Genomic DNA, 15,510 nt, shown 5'->3' with positions numbered 1-15,510 from the left:
TATGACTTCATCGTGAGATTATTTTGAGACAATGTTTTACAAACATACAAAAAGCTGATCGGTGAATGTGTCCAGAGAATTCTGGATTAATCTGTTGGATCTCACATATTTCTCCATATAGTCACTTTTAATTACTTTCATAATGGAATTGTGAGTATGCCAATGGAGAAAAAATGCATTATCTTTGTGCTTTTGTTTTAGCCCATTTCATGAATTTACCTGCTCTTTCAATATTTGAAAAACAATATTTAGATTCAGAGCATTGTGAGAACCATTTCACACCTTGCGAATAGTTTAATTTTGCACAACGTTCCCGTGGAAAGATCCATGATTAAAAGGAACTTGAGAAACTGCTTATGCATCGTGATGAAGGTGATTTTATAGGATAAAGGGGCCACATTTAAAACCATTTCCTCACTTATCCCTGACCCGCCTTCTGATATGAAAATAGCGTATTTCTTTGTTTAACCCCTGCACAGTAGCCTGCGTTGTCTTTTTCTGTGCCTATAGACGTTTGGTGGAGAAACAAATGTATAATATTCACTCCGCCCTTCCTCTGACCGCGGAGGTCCCCGCTGTTCCGAGCGCGCTTTTCGAGACCGCAGTTGGGTCTTTGACGCGGGTCCCGCTCACATAACAGTGTCTGGAGAAAGGAAAAGACGTTTTTAGCAGCACGTGGAGGGACTGTCGTTGTCCGCTGCTGTGTTGGAGAAATTGCAGGCTGATTATGCTGTGCTGACTCGACAAAAAAAATGTAAGTATAAAAGTTTTTTTTTTTCAGCTAAAAACAATAAGAGTTATGAAGCTTTGCCGGAGATGTTGAGCTTTAAGTCCTATAGGTTTGGAATCAGGTAAACGTTTTCAATAATGCAATAGTTACTATATAGATGTTCACTATTTGGTTAGGAGTTGATATTAAAATTTTTACCTGGGAATAATTATTATGCAAACTTTTTGTCCCCGCTGAACGGACTCATTTGCCTTGTGAGAATGGTCTCTATTTACACACCCAAAGAATGGTGCTCAACTTGTTGTTTAAAAGGCTGTGGTGTTCTACAAAGGAGCATCACCCTCTAGAACCATTTCATCTGTTGGAGGGTTAGACATGGTTCATGTTTGAATTATTCATTGGATGGAGGCACGATGGGGGACATTTACAAAAGATAAATTGAAGAGTGTAGATGATCTTTTCTTTAGGTCCTTCAAATAACCAGAAACGGTGTCTCAAAGAAAAACCTTTTGATGGCTTTGGCGTTTTCTAGTTGTTTGAAGCTCTTATTCTCTAACGAGAAACATACAGCACAGTGCTACGATTTCAATTGGAGTTTAAAAGAGAAACAGCGGCCTGGTGTCTCACAATTGTTTGTCTGAGGACACAGTGGAGAAACAATGAGTGAAAACTTTGCAAGAAACCAAACAAAGTTTGTCGTTCTTCATAAATATTTGTTATGGACTGTTGATGACAGCTCTCCCATTGTGGAGATGGAATGAAGAACATTGGCTGTTGCCCGCTGTTTGTTTGGTTTATTTTGTGATTTGTGCGTCTGATCCGTAGAGGTCAGGCATGGTGGAAGAGGACGGTCATGTGCTGAAGGAGAAAACCGAGGCGCGGACATCGGAATGCCACAGGCTGCCTCACTGCTGCCGTTCCTGCTGGCACTCATGGGATTTGGTGAGTGTCACCGAGCACTGCATGTTTGAAAAGGCTGGCAGGATAGTTGCGTTTTGTATTCACTTGATCGAGCAAACACTCGGTAATTTAAATGTGCTCCAGCACCCTGGAGGCCGGGGCAGAGGAGGGAAGGGTGTAGTGGAGGTTAAAGCCTCTTCCTCTTCATACACTTTTTTTCTCTGTGAGGATGTGAGGTTTTCACAACAGGATTTACACAGAACGGCTCCTCAAAGTAGTATGTAAAGTAACATTGCAAATGCGATTTAACTGTATATCACCTGGACAAGGGAAATACTGTATCGCAATAGGCCGAAACATAATTATTTTTTTTATGAACATGGGGTTTTGATATTATAAATCATGATGTACTATTATTATGGTGTCAAAAGTGATGCTATATATAAACATAGGACATTTTAAAAAGCAGCAGACACAAATACACACTATTATTTATTATCCATAGTGTAAAAATGTTGAGAGATGCCTGAACAACAAGTCAAATGTTCTTTCACTTTGTCTTATGTGAACTCTCTTCATCATTTCCCGCAGCTTTTGCAGGGCTCAATATCTGGCCCTCCTTCCACGTTGCCCTTAGCAACGCCAGTGTATTTGTGGACTTCAGCACAAAATCCAACGCCACCACCACCACCCGCCATTTGAGCCTGTCTCTGGTCAACACGAAAACCAACACCACCCTTCTGACCAGGACCATCCCAAACATCCAATCGGCCGGTCGGGTGGAGTTCAACTGTTCGTGCTTCCTGTATGCGGGAACTTTCCGCTTCCTGCTGAGGGAGACCAGCATCACGGCGGCGTCTCATCCTAATGGCACGCTCAAGCGTGGCGTGGAGAGCAACACCCAGTGGTGGAGTTCAGAACTGCAGGTGCAGTGGCCCACCTTTCACATCGCCGTGGACCGGTCTGGAAACCACTCCGGATCATTTCAGGCAAGAAAAGACTTCAAACACAAAGGTGTATTGTGCTGCAGAGCGAGGACCAGAGTGATTCATACCCCCCCTCTCTCTCTCTCCAGGTCGGGATATCCACCAATGAACACTTTCAGGCTTGCTCCAGCGGCACTGACTCGGCTCTCTTCTTAGAGGTCAGCCACGTGGAGTTCAACCAGATAGGCCGGATCACCATCGACAAGGTCCGAGCGCGCACGCGGCAGCCGATCAAACCCCTCCGCTCCCAGAGCGTGGAGCTGTCCTGCGCTTTCCCCTTCACGGAGAGAGATTTCATACGAGTGGCTTTGCGGTCTCCTCATGCAGCACAGGACGTGAGGGGCTCTGGACCGCTCTACCTGTCCCGCATCTTCTCCTACAAGCTGCTGGTGGAAAATGCCAACGCTTACAGGGTTGGTTGTGAGGGGACTGTGACCGTTAAACTGATAAGCCCGCCCTGTGCTCACGTCAATGGGAGAGTGTTGCTGCATAAGGACGCGGGTGTTGGGATGCAAGCAGGTGAAACAGCCGTGATGGGATTCGGAGCAGAGGAGCCCTCTTCTCCTCTGTTGGCCTTCAACTGGCTGACCCAGGGAGAGAACGAGACCGAATTCAACTGCTCCGTGTTTCACACCGGGAGGAATAAGTACTGCTTCCGCTTTGTGTTCAACTTCAGTCGCTCCCCGAGTCCTGCACAGACCTGTTTGGTGGTTCACAGGAGTGCAGGTGAGATTTTCGGATCTTTAGAGGATTGATAGCTGGAGGAGAGATGGGGTACACCCTGCGATTGGTCACCAATCAATGAAATCACCACGCCACTGTAGCATTAACTGGTCTATGTCGTGTGACATCATGGTTCCGTCTTTTCAGCTCAGTGCCGAATTTGTTTTGGTTCTAAAAGGCTTTTTATGCCCTCAAAATGATCCCAGCACTGCACTAAATTGACATCAACAGAACATTTATTATAATTTATCCAATTTGTTTTTTCTGCAGAGACATGGGGCCCGTGGCTGCCGTGGAGTGTGTGCAGTGTGGGCTGCGGAGAGGGGGTGAGGGAACGGGTGCGTGAGTGTTTGCTGCCCTCAGGTGTAGGAGGGATGCAGTGCACCGGCATGGTGAAGGAACAGTCCCTCTGCTCGCTGGAGGACTGTGTCGGTCAGTCCCTTCCTCCCCTTATCTCCTTTCCTCCCTCTTTTGCTTGTTTTTCTCCTTCTCACATTTCCTTAGCGTTCTCCTCATCAAAAAATGAGATGTCCTTGCAGCACATGTTAATGCAACGGTCTGCTTTTCTCGGCCCCCAGCGTCGCCCGCTCCTTCTCCGTCCCACCCTCCCGTGGCCGTCGGAGTCGCGACCCTGGGGGGTAACATGGTCGTGGTGGCTGGCATCACCTTTTGCCTGGCTGTGATTCTGGCCACTGTCCTGGTCACTCTGTGGAGGAAGCTGTGCCGGGCCCCTCAGTGCAGCTCCGTCCGCAGAGGCTCCATGCACTCCCCCGGGGGACGCAAGCTCTCCGACGAGGCATCCATCTGCGGCCACAGCCTCCAGAGACCCAGCCTGTCTGATGGCCAGGGCCCACTGGGGGGCGGTGCTGGGGGAGTGGCCCCAAAAGACAGGCCTTCCTTGTGCGGTCCGCCTCTCTTACAGGACCCAGAAAGACTGTCCCCCACAGGCCAGAAGGTGCTGCCGCCGATATTTGGGTATGTTTGGAGGATACTTTGCTTTCATCACGTGAGAACTTTAATCTCAAGCCTTTTTTCCGTTCTTTCCCACTCTTAGAAATAACAACATGTCTTTCCAGGTACCATTTGGCTCAGCAGCAGTTGAGAGAAATGAAGAAGAAGGGTTTAAAAGAGGCGACCCAGCTGTACCATGTCTCTTCAAGCCCAGTCCATGACACCGTGTTAGGGACAGCTGCGTCCCCCACAAACATTCCCACGTCAACCGGATTTGCTCATCCCACGCTCGCCGCGGGTCTCCGGGGTGACGCCGGCCACAGTCCTTTTGGGATTGCAACTCCCATTTCTGAGCTGCCATCGGCGACTTCTCGGGTCACGCCGGTGGAGCTCGTCTTAGGTCCTTCTGCTCATGCAAGCGGGGGCAGCTCAAAATGGCGTGAGCGCACTGCTGAGTGGGTGGAGATGGTAGAGAGGAGTGGTTCAGCAGGTTTCAGGGGAAGAGGAGAAGGAGAAGCAGGGCAGAGAAACTCCTTTAACAATAATCCAAATTTCCGCCGGACCTCCAGTTTTAATGACACCAGACCCCAACCTCTTTCTTCTGTGCACTCCAGACCATTCAGAGAAAGGAGCATGACTCAGGTCAACTATCCGGCTTTCATATTTGTGTTTACATGTTGCTGATAATATTTTTTAAATAACAGAGATAATGCATTGCCCTTTTCAGGTGGGATCCCGGACTCTTCCTGAAGGAAGTTGTTGGAATAAAAGAGGATGGGAGAGGCAGCCATACAGCTCTTACCCCATCCCGGAGCACGGGCCCCCCGAGTGGGCTAAATACGGGCCCCAGAGAAATGATCAAAGGAAGCCCTGGATAGAGGCAGCTGCTCCTTCCCTCGGCAATGACCTCAAACACGCAGGAACCAACACAAGCAGCGGCTCTGCATCTGAGAGACGCGGCAAAGCAGAAGTCAGCGGCGCCCGGGACCGTCGGAGGAGCGGCGAGGCGGGAGGTCGAGTGGGAATCTCGGGGATCGGGGGTCCGGCCGCGGGGCCCGACAGCCTCGGCGTGGATCGCGCCGAGCAGAACTGGAACCGCCGTGGCCCGTCGCCCATCCAGAGGAACATGCTGGCACGGAAATTAAAGGAGGCCCAGTCGTGCTCAGGGGTCAAAGGGCGGCAGCGCAGCTCCACCTTCAGCGCGTCGCCCTCAGAGCACAGAAAAGCCCGCTGCCACTCTCTGACGATGTCCGGAGGCGGCGGCTCGCCGTACAGGCTGAGTGAGGCCGAGCGGAGGATGCTGGACCTAGATCTGTCCTCGGCGTATGTGGGAGAAGAGGAGTAGAGGTTTGCGGTCCTGCACCGGGGAGGAGGTTCCATCGCCATTCACAGCCCGATCCTGTATCTGTGCCCTTTAATCCCAACACATTTGCTTATATATGAGGGAGAGACAGTCATCATTTTATTTTAAGACCTTAGCTTTCTAATTCAGAAAAAGACTTCCATCCATTTAGCCTTTTTTTATTTTCATTTGAATTGTTAAATGTTTCTAAACGTGCATTGTAATTTAACATGATATCTATGTTTCTCTACAGTTTTTTTGTGTATCGATTACTAGTAAAAAATCTATCATAATAACTGTACTTGTACTTATATATATATGTTGAGCCTTTTGATTGACACTCATCAAAACAGAAGACCGGTTTGTCTTTTTGTTCTACGTTGCTGGATGTGCTTTTCGTATCATGCTGTGAAGTCCCACTGTATAACATTATGCTGATGTGAAAGTCATTCTCACTGTGATGGTTACCTGTACCACAGCAGTAAGCAACTAAAGTAATATTATACACTTTATACAAAGCACCGCTCTCTGGAAAGTAGAAGATACTTTACCGTCAACATTTAAGTAAGTTTTCAAATGATGAAACAACAAAGGGTTCAAGTTCAAATGCAAAGGAATTTATTTTTGAATTCTGCACCACACAAGGGAATGTGAAGCCTGCCACTCTCACTGTTCCCCTGCTCCGCTGCCTGTCACGTCCAAGAAAACCACCGGCCGCACCTTCATGGCGGTGTGTCTGAGGGAATACCAAAGGCCTTTCCAGGTCCCCCACACCACCCCGTCGTCATGCACGCCCTTGTACTTCCCTTTGCGGTAGAACTTCCCATTCAAGTTGGCTGCATGACATCTATGGATGAATGAAATCGCGGTGAACAAGTTGTAATGCTTGCGCAAAAATTCAAGCAGAAAGTAGATAACGCACAGGAGGAATGGTGACACACACACTAGGTGTAATTTAAAAGGTCTCACCTGTTGAACCACCAACCTGCACTATTCTCCTTAGCGCAGTTGCCCTGAAGGTAGCGGTCATTGTCCTGTCAATGACCACCCTCAGCGTTATCACAGTCGTCCTTTTTCACTTTGTCAGCAGAAACAAAAAGGGATGGATGACAAACCTGATCTCTGGTGCTGAACTGCATCCCGCTGAGCCCAGCAGACCACTGCTCCACCATCCCGCCTCCACCCGCCAGAGCATCTCCAGCTTTCCCACTATACAGCCCGTACTGGAGACGATACTTGTCCTGCAATAGACATTAAGGGAAGTGTTGTTTTTTGGGGGAAATCACAGTTACTTCTGAGGACGATACAACCGTAGAAATGTTAATCTTACGGCCTCGTCGGTGATCTTGAAGTTCTCATAAAATGCGTGACTTCTCTTTCCTTCCCAGTCCATTAGATCTATCTTCACCAGGTTCTTGCCTGAGAAATATGAGCAAGAATTTTGAGGGAAACAAACAGGCAGAACATTCTTAGGGAATATATTTGACAGTGAAATATTGCTAAATCGTTTCTGACCCTCTGAGAGTAGCGAATGAATGTGCTCATTCCCCAGCCAAAATTCATCATTCCACAGTTTGAAGTCACCAAAGCCGTCTCTGTAGTCTACCCAGTCTCTATAATGACAATACAGCAGATTATTAAGTTCATTAACACCTACACTGTCATCTTTGCAATGATTTCGGAAGTTTACAATACTTTCAGAAGCGCCTTTGCTTCAATACCTGCTGAAGTCAACTTTCCCATTGCGACGTCTCTGGAACACTGTCCACCCTCCTCCATCCTCCATGTCACAGTAGGCCAAAAAAGGTTCCTGGTATTTTTTGGGTCTGATGCGGTAGAAACCGCTTGGCGGTTTCAGTCTGTCAAACAGCTCAGAGCAGTCTAGAACGACGGCAACCGAAAAAGACTTAAAAAGAATAGCTGATGGTCACCCTCAACATTGTAGCTCATGATACACTTACTTAATGGTGAATATTAGGAACACATTTCATGACATTCAGCCAATGTTTATTGGATTTTTCCGCATGCTCGCTTAAAATAAACGCTGAAACGCTCGTGTGAAATGATATGAGCTTTGCGTACCTTTGTCATAGACAATCAAATTGCCTGCGGGAGGAAGTGGTTTCATCTGTGTCACGGCAGAGCTGTCTAATGCCTCGCTGCTGTTCTGGTCTGCACCCGGGGCCGTGCCAGTTTCAGGTTTGGTATTAGTTGAGGCAGGTCGAAATGGCTGGAAGTATTTGTGCATCTGCAGGTGCTCAACTTGCCAAGTTGCGATTAAGAGTTTATTCTCCAGTTTCCCTATGCTGCGCTTGAGAGCTTCAACCTCTGGCCCGCAGGATCCCACCGCCTTCAATGAGAGAAATCAGCTTCAGGTTTGACACGACATTTCTACCTTTGTTTTAATACTAGAAGACAAGTAAAAGCGTATAGGGCCGCACCTACAGCTGACATCTACGAAACTCAGCTCGGCCTGCAGTTTACGCTTTTTGATCCAAATGTTTTACATTTCCAATGTCAACACAAAAAGTAAAAATAGTGAAGCCCTTAACAAATATAGTCTGATACATACTGACAGCGGCGAAGCAGAGGCCAGGGTTGGGTACACCAGAGCCAACAACAGCAGCACTGCCATGACTTTTAGGAGAAAGTCCTCTGCGGCTATGTGAGTCTGAAAATTGAAACAAAATGAGATACAACAAATACTATAATTCGTCAAAATAGCTGCACCAGAAGCCTACCTTTATTTCACGAAGCCTGCCCATGTTCGCTCAAGGTTCACTGTTCTTTCCCTCAAAAAATGTGTCAGTATATCATTTATGGGCTGGGTCGGTTCTGCATGGTCCACATTAGAGGATCCAGACTCAACCATCCTCCCCAAAACATGAACTCCAGCCAGTTTAAAGTGTTCCTTTTCCATCAACAATTCTAGATATTTGTGCTGATGCCAGACACACATGTCCACATGTCCGTATTGAATCTTTCCAAAAAAAATCATTCTATACACATGAATCCACGGTCTGCAATTGTAGTCCCTAAAGACATATTGTCTTATTAAAGAAAGCAATGTGATGGGAGATGATTGACTTTGCAGAGCCTGAACTTAATCTTAATGATACGATGTCCCACCAACAGTCAGGACTGTATAGGCTTCATTGTCTGCAATTGATTTACATATTTTTTCTCTATTATGAATTTGTAATATTCGGTTGTTTTTTTAAACCCTGACTTGGTCTTGAGAGGTGCAAATCCAAACAGAAAAGAGTCCAGTTAAATACTGTTGTTTTTGCCAAGTTTGGTTCTGCCTCAGACTGCAGTGTCTTTCACCTTGAGTTCAGAACTTCACTGTTTTTGCCAAAAGCTGAACATTCCATGGTTCTTTTGTTCGCCTTTAACTGAATAAAGAGCATATTTCCACATATTTTGCGAATAAAAAAGGCAATCCTTTGACGCAGACGTTTAACGTGCGTTTAATTAAAAGCAGATGTTACAGAGAGGAGGAAGTTGTGAGAGATAGCCTTTTTTTTTAAATGTCGGTTACCAAAGCCCCTTACAACACGGTCACGGTAAAACTCGGTCACTTCTGAGGGAAACAAAAAATGAGGAGACTAACAAGGAAATAAGTAAAAAGGGGCTGAGCGTCTTTTTTGTTAGTGAGCTCCAGGAAGTCCAAAACCGCGACGTTTGCAAAAAGTGAATAGTGGACGGAGAGGGAAAAAAATAATAAAAACCCGGGTTAACCTTTGAACCATTTTGCTTTGTCCTCACATGAAGAAGTCACAAGACGAGCTCCCGTATACTTTCCCGAATGAGTCCGCACGGTAAGCAGGCGCATTAGACGGACAAACGGTCTCAGCAGCTGAGGGAGGGCGAACGGCTGGTTTGTGCTTTTTCCTTTGCGGTAAAAATTCATTATAGTTCCATTATTTTCTTGAATAAGCAGAAGTCTTGAGTGTTTTTTTTTGGTTGCATCATTGACTGATTTAGTCAGCACACCGGTTGCTGGTTTAGTTCGAGGAAGCTCTAATAATGCATCCTGGATGATGATTTAGAAGTTGGATTCAAGTGTTGTCTTTCTTTTAAAAGAGTGGATTTATGTGAAGTATGCAGCATGTTACATCAAGGCTGCAACTCCTCTGGCTTGCTGATTCATTTGCACTGACTTTAGACTGAACAAAGGTGTTTCAATCAAGGGAATCAGAGTTAATCTTTCCACATCCTTGATTTCTAAATGCAGAAACGACACGCTCCAAACAAAGCGAGAAGGAAGACTCACACATCATGTCCTCTGTCCATTTCAGCCCAGGCTCTGATTCAGGTGTAAACGGGTGAGGAACGTCATGTTTGCTGTTGCTTTGTATGTGAATGTGGTGATGCTGTTGTTCCCTCTTTGGCCTAAGAGCTTATCGATCAATGCATCTTTTTATCTGTATCCATCAGAAACGTTGCAAAGATGGAGGATGCCAAAGTTAACATTGACGATGGAAAAGATGAAAGCGTGCACCCAGACACAATGTACCAGTAAGTTTGTATTTCATTTTTGTATGGCTTAAACTGCACACAGTTCTGTAAACTGTAAAGTGACCAACGTTCTTCCTCTGCAGCAATATCCGAAAGAAGATCGCCCCTTTTGTTATGTCTTTTGGATTCCGGTAAGGAGAATAATTCACAATGCTGATTAATTCCTTGCTTGGTAGTGTGACGATTATTCCGTTTGCCGGTCTATTGCTCCAGTATATTCGGTGTGATACTGATCCTGGTGGACTTTGTGCTGGTCATTGTGGACTTGTCCCTGCCAGCCAAGAGCAGAGGGGTTGGAGATGCCTTGGAGGTCGTATCCCTCCTCATCTCCTTCTTCTTCCTCGCTGACGTTCTCCTGCGAGTCTATGTGGAGGGGTGAGTGAGCATAGCTTCTTCCAAACCTTGCATGTTTTCTCAAGGTTTTGTTCATTTTTACACTGTGTTTGAAGAGGGATAATTCAGTCAGAATTTAGTGGTGTGGCGGTATTAAATGAATGCAATATATTGTAAACTGTGCCCACTATTTAGTTCACGCGAGCCCTCAGAGAACTTTGCACAATTGCATGCTTGTGAATGTGAGCCTAAAAAGAGTGAGGCATATGTTCCCAGTGTCCCCTGTCAGCAGAAATAATGTGTGATTAGCTGTCAAACAGGAAGCTCTGAACAGGAAGATGGACAGGAAATGTATATACAGGGTGGTTCCTTGGGGAGAATCACCAGTATCACGGATTTTACTTTCTTTCTGCTACAGTCAGTTTCACACTATTTGCCAATTAACTGTCCCATGTCTGTAGGTTAAAGGTTTACTTCAGCTCACAGCTGAACATCGTAGACGCCTGCGTTGTGGTTATCACGCTGGTGGTCACCATGATCTACACCTTCTCTGACCTTACGGGAGCCAGCCTCATCCCCAGGTACCTGCACTCCCCACAATTACTTGAAAGGGTTCAAATGGATGTGTTAGACAGTCAGTGGATAAATAATTAGAATTATTAAAGCATTTCGATAAAATATAAATGCTCAAATAGATTGGATTTCTCACACACACACACACACACACTCCTAGTCCACCCACACAGGTGTTTTGGCTAATGCTGTCTGATTAGGCCTCCTGTCGGCGCTTAATCAACATCCCCCTCAGTCTCCTGCTGGTTTTGCTGCACCTGCGCAGCCATTCACGCCTCATCCAAGGAGTTCATTAGTTACTTGCAGCTTCCATCTGACGAACCTCGATGGAGAAACATACATGGCACATTGGAGACCTTTTCAGCACAAAAATAAGTTTCTTTTGCTGTAATGTTGCAGAGGCAATAATAATGCGATTTCCTTGGATTCTTTTATTTTTCATAGTATCTCTTATTTTGAGATTGATCAAATAATCTATTTAGCATTTTGCGTATACCTATTAAACAATACTGATGAGCAATGCATTTTCCCCATGTTGCATAACCCCAACATCGCCCTTCAGTACATGCGAATAAAATAGGCCACATTACTTTTTATTAAGTCCTTAAGCTATTTTCTGCAGACATTATATTCATCTCCATCAATAAATTGTTAAATGATTCAAAAGCATATACATTTTAATTTTCAATTCTTCCATCAGGGTGGTGACGTTTCTCCGTTTCCTGAGAATCATAATCCTGGTGAGGGTTTTCCGACTGGCCGCTCAGAGGAAAGAGCTGGAGAAGGTCACCAGGCGGATGGTAAGATCGCCACCACGGACGGGTAGAAAACTCTGAGAGCCCAACGTTCAGTAGTCTGAGTCTTCATCATGATTGCAGCTGCGTAGAAATAGTTGGGAGAGTCGGGGGAAAGAGGCCTATTGCTTCCTGATCAATGACTTCTTTTTTTCTCAGATTTCTGAGAACAAGCGGCGTTATCAAAAGGATGGATTTGACCTTGACCTTACCTATGTCACAGGTGGGTGTTACGTGCTGCGCCAAGAGAATTGCAAAGAAATCTTAACCTTTTTAAGAAATGATCTTTACCCACTTGTTTTAGACCGCGTCATCGCCATGTCCTTCCCCTCCTCTGGGAAGCAGTCCTTCTACAGGAATCCAATCAAGGTAATTCTGACACAACCAGGTTGCACAGGTCCACACTCGACAACGTTTGAAAATAATCCACACAAAGTGGAGCAATGCGGCATGCACCTCCACATGCACCTTAACCTCTTCCTCCGCTCGCTGCAGGAGGTGGCAAGGTTCCTCGACACTAAACATGAAGGCCACTATAAAGTTTACAACCTGTGCAGTAAGTTCCCAGCTCCTCTCACACGTACCTCATTCCCGTCTACGTAGAACTACACAAAACGTGTGAATCTCATACTTTGTGTGCAGGTGAGAAAGGCTACGACCCGCAGTTCTTCCACTACAGGGTCGAACGGGTGTTCATTGATGACCACAACGTCCCCTCGTTGGGGTGAGGAACATTTTCTGTGCGGATTTTTATTTTAGTCCACCCCTCCCTTTTGTAATTTAGATGAGATTTGCAACATAGCCTTTTTATTTTTATTTTACGGTGCTGATACATTGTGCCTGGTGGTGTCAATAAAATGTGTACTGGCTCAGCATTCTAAACACGTGCAGAAACTGGCTGCGTCGCCAACTGTGAGTTGTACAATAGTTTGCGTTGTCCACTAACGTATCTCTCGCTCTCAGGGACCTGTTGAAATACACCGCCAATGTGAGGGAGTGGATGTCAGCTGATCCCCAAAACATAATTGCTATTCACTGCAAAGGAGGGAAAGGTGACTCCAACTATCCAATCAGTTTCATTTTGCATTTTGGCGATTTGAATGGGGCTGTTTGGTGTAAAAGTTGCTTAAGATATGCACATTTCACGGAGTTGCTCTATTTCACAGGTCGCACAGGTACGATGGTGTGCACCTGGTTTATTGACAGTGACCAGTTTGAGAGTGCAAAGGTACGTCTCCTTCTTCATGATCAAAGGCAAAACCGTTTCAACCCTGTGATTAACTTCTGTCCCTCCAACAGGCCAGTCTTGATTATTTCGGTGAGAGGAGGACAGACAAGAGTCAGAGCTCCAAGTTTCAGGGAGTGGAGACGCCCTCTCAGGTGAGAGCGGGATACATAGAATAGAGGCGTTTATCTAGAGGAGTGTTTTTCAACCAGTGTGCCGCGAGAGGCTGTCAGGTGTGCCGTGAAAAAAAAATCATTTCAGTCACTTCATTGGTGAAAAAAAAACAGAGCCAACTTGTGTGTTTGTGTCGTCGCGCTTTTGGTGGTATGAAGGCTCAATACTCCCCTCTGCCTGTGGGTGGCGGTACGCAGCGTAATTAATAGGCAGATTTGCTGAGGCGACAATTAAAAAAGCAAAATTAAGGCTGGCGCATGCTTCTGCGTCGTTTCAGTTCATGGTTCTGCGTGTGTTGCAGAGCAATTCACCGCCAGAACAGGCGGAGTGACGTGTTTTGTTGAAAACGACCTAGAGAGTCACGTTTATTTATTTAATTATTTATCATAGACTCGCCACTGCTGCTTTTCATCGCGGACACATTTGTCCCGTATTTTCCTCCACAACTTTGTGCACCTCTCGACCGGCGTTTGCGGCGATCTCCCTCCATTAATCCAACCCGCTTCTACAACCCGCCAATGACGGCTTGTATAAACGGTCATATTTACGCATTTCTTCCGACAAAAGTTCTTAAATCTGATCGGTTCTCTCGTAAACGTTCTTTGTTTTAATAATGGCGGTATCGGGCTATGAAAGCGGAAATGTGAGACTCCGTAAAGGACGTAGTTAGCGGACCAATCGCAGGCTGGTGCGCTGCGGGAGGCTTGCGTTGCTTGCGTCGCTTTCGACGCAAGCCTAGAAAAATGTCTCGACACACGCAAGGACGCAAGAAGGTGTGAAAAGCGACGCAAGGGAAAACGCAGACGCATAAACTAGGCTTAAGAGATACCTGGGCATAAAGCCTGTGCCATCTTGGCATTAGGATGATGTTAAGTTTAATAAAACACAACAAATAGAACACGCGTTTCCCTGATTTCTTAGAGTATATTATGCTCATGCTGAAACTATGTTTGGGATTGATTTTCATATCATTTCCGGTTGTTGGTGTGCCGTGAGATTTTTTGTGTGTGCCTTGACACAAAAAAGGTTGAAAAACACTGATTTAGAGAATGTTTATCATTTTAGGACTGTGTATAATTAATGAATCTGACTAGACTAGTTGGCACCTTTTTAAAGTTTAAGACCGTTTGAATTGATTTGGAGAAGAGCGAATGAGGTGAGCGTTCCTCTGAAACAGAGCCGGTACGTCGGATACTACGAGATCATGAAGAACAAGTTCAACAGACAGCTGCCGCCGCCTAGAAGCCTTGTGATCAAGAGCATCCGCATCCACTCCATAGCGGGTAAGCCCAGCAAGCCACGTCCCTTCACGCCCTACATATCTCTTTTACCTCCGGTGTTCATGTCTTCTTCTTTTTCCCCACTCAGGTGTGGGTAAAGGTGACGGCAGCGATCTCAGGGTCAAGATAATTGTGAAGAAAGAGCTGGTATTTCAGTGTGTGTGCGGCAAACAGGAAAACTGCAGAGTGAGTCACGCGCTTGGCACATGTGCGAATTGGGCCGTACAGATTTGTGTGACTTAATTTACATTTTTTAGGTTTTTCCCGATGTGGGCGGTAATGCAGCGGTCATCAGCCTACAGAACGGGCCTGTGGTTGAGGGGGATGTGAAGGTTATGTTTGAATCCAGTGCTGTGAGTGCTTTCATTCACTAGCTACATAAAGCCGGTGTTCAGCTCAAGTGTCCCGTGACTCACTCTCGTGTTCCTCCCTTCGCATCAGGGTCTCCCAAAAGGATATGAAGATGTTCCGTTCTACTTCTGGTTCAATACATCTTTCATCGAGGACAACAGGTCAGTCTGATGTGATCATTTATTTAGCTCTCATCCACTGAGATTAGTAGTCTGAATTCTTTATTCTCTCCCCAGGCTGTTTCTTCCCAGAGAGGAGCTGGACAATCCACACAAACCGAAGATGTGGGATCTGTACAAGGAGGACTTTGGGGTCACCATGATCTTCTCGGAGCCATAATACAGCCTTTCGGATATGAAGAGCGTATGGCTTTTTGTAATGAATGCGGAGCAGAAATTGAACACTAGTGCAAGAGATGCATACAGGAAGAGGCCTGAAATGACAAATGTCCAAATGCTGTGATCCTTTTGCTCAATTGAATGTTGTAGACTGCACTGTTGCTGAGTTTTGGCACTTAAACTTATGACTTATTAAATTTCATACGGTAAAGTTTTGTGGTGACTATTTTTGGGAGGGTCTGAATTAAACATTTGCACCAAGTCAAGTAGTTGGTGGGTGAAACTGTGC

General features: G+C 45.8%; 3 protein-coding genes across 7 annotated transcripts; 2 read left to right on the top strand and 1 right to left on the bottom strand.

Moving 5' to 3' along the window:
• Window positions 1–4: 4 nt before the first annotated feature.
• On the top strand, window positions 5–7,697 carry thsd1 (thrombospondin, type I, domain containing 1). Its single transcript, XM_040182970.2, has 8 exons — window positions 5–754; window positions 1,556–1,672; window positions 2,222–2,619; window positions 2,706–3,342; window positions 3,610–3,771; window positions 3,918–4,314; window positions 4,416–4,932; window positions 5,018–7,697. The coding sequence occupies exons 2-8, from the start codon at window positions 1,621–1,623 to the stop codon at window positions 5,633–5,635; spliced, it is 2,781 nt and encodes a 926-aa protein (XP_040038904.2). The 5' UTR covers window positions 5–754; window positions 1,556–1,620; the 3' UTR covers window positions 5,636–7,697.
• On the bottom strand, window positions 5,805–9,070 carry fgl1b (fibrinogen like 1B). 2 transcript variants are annotated; one of them, XM_040182979.2, is made up of 9 exons: window positions 8,374–9,070; window positions 8,205–8,303; window positions 7,715–7,982; window positions 7,354–7,513; window positions 7,148–7,245; window positions 6,963–7,051; window positions 6,748–6,873; window positions 6,602–6,666; window positions 5,805–6,479 (listed from the first exon to the last, which is right to left on the bottom strand). In XM_040182979.2, the coding sequence occupies exons 1-9, from the start codon at window positions 8,395–8,397 to the stop codon at window positions 6,299–6,301; spliced, it is 1,110 nt and encodes a 369-aa protein (XP_040038913.1). In that variant the 5' UTR covers window positions 8,398–9,070; the 3' UTR covers window positions 5,805–6,298. The 2 variants fall into 2 exon arrangements, with proteins under 2 accessions (XP_040038913.1, XP_040038912.1); XM_040182978.2 differs by having other exon boundaries at window positions 6,963–7,245.
• Window positions 7,868–15,432, top strand: tpte (transmembrane phosphatase with tensin homology). 4 transcript variants are annotated; one of them, XM_040182977.2, is made up of 19 exons: window positions 7,868–8,007; window positions 9,870–9,960; window positions 10,073–10,153; window positions 10,237–10,284; window positions 10,367–10,528; window positions 10,948–11,067; window positions 11,760–11,859; window positions 12,013–12,076; window positions 12,158–12,222; window positions 12,349–12,409; window positions 12,496–12,577; window positions 12,817–12,905; window positions 13,020–13,081; window positions 13,153–13,233; window positions 14,430–14,535; window positions 14,621–14,718; window positions 14,790–14,885; window positions 14,974–15,044; window positions 15,120–15,432. In XM_040182977.2, exons 2-19 carry the CDS (start codon window positions 9,914–9,916, stop codon window positions 15,220–15,222), a joined length of 1,536 nt encoding a protein of 511 aa, XP_040038911.1. In that variant the 5' UTR covers window positions 7,868–8,007; window positions 9,870–9,913; the 3' UTR covers window positions 15,223–15,432. The 4 variants fall into 4 exon arrangements, with proteins under 4 accessions (XP_040038911.1, XP_040038907.2, XP_040038910.1 ...); XM_040182973.2 differs by lacking the exon at window positions 7,868–8,007 and adding an exon at window positions 9,269–9,453; XM_040182976.2 differs by lacking the exon at window positions 7,868–8,007 and adding an exon at window positions 9,374–9,512.
• The last annotated feature ends 78 nt before the right edge of the window (window positions 15,433–15,510 follow it).

Source organism: Gasterosteus aculeatus, chromosome 7 (genome assembly GCF_964276395.1).
Source record: "Gasterosteus aculeatus chromosome 7, fGasAcu3.hap1.1, whole genome shotgun sequence".
NCBI lineage: Eukaryota > Metazoa > Chordata > Actinopteri > Perciformes > Gasterosteidae > Gasterosteus > Gasterosteus aculeatus.
The sequence above is the reverse complement of the archived record's forward strand: the minus strand, read 5'-3'. Positions and strand labels throughout refer to the sequence as shown.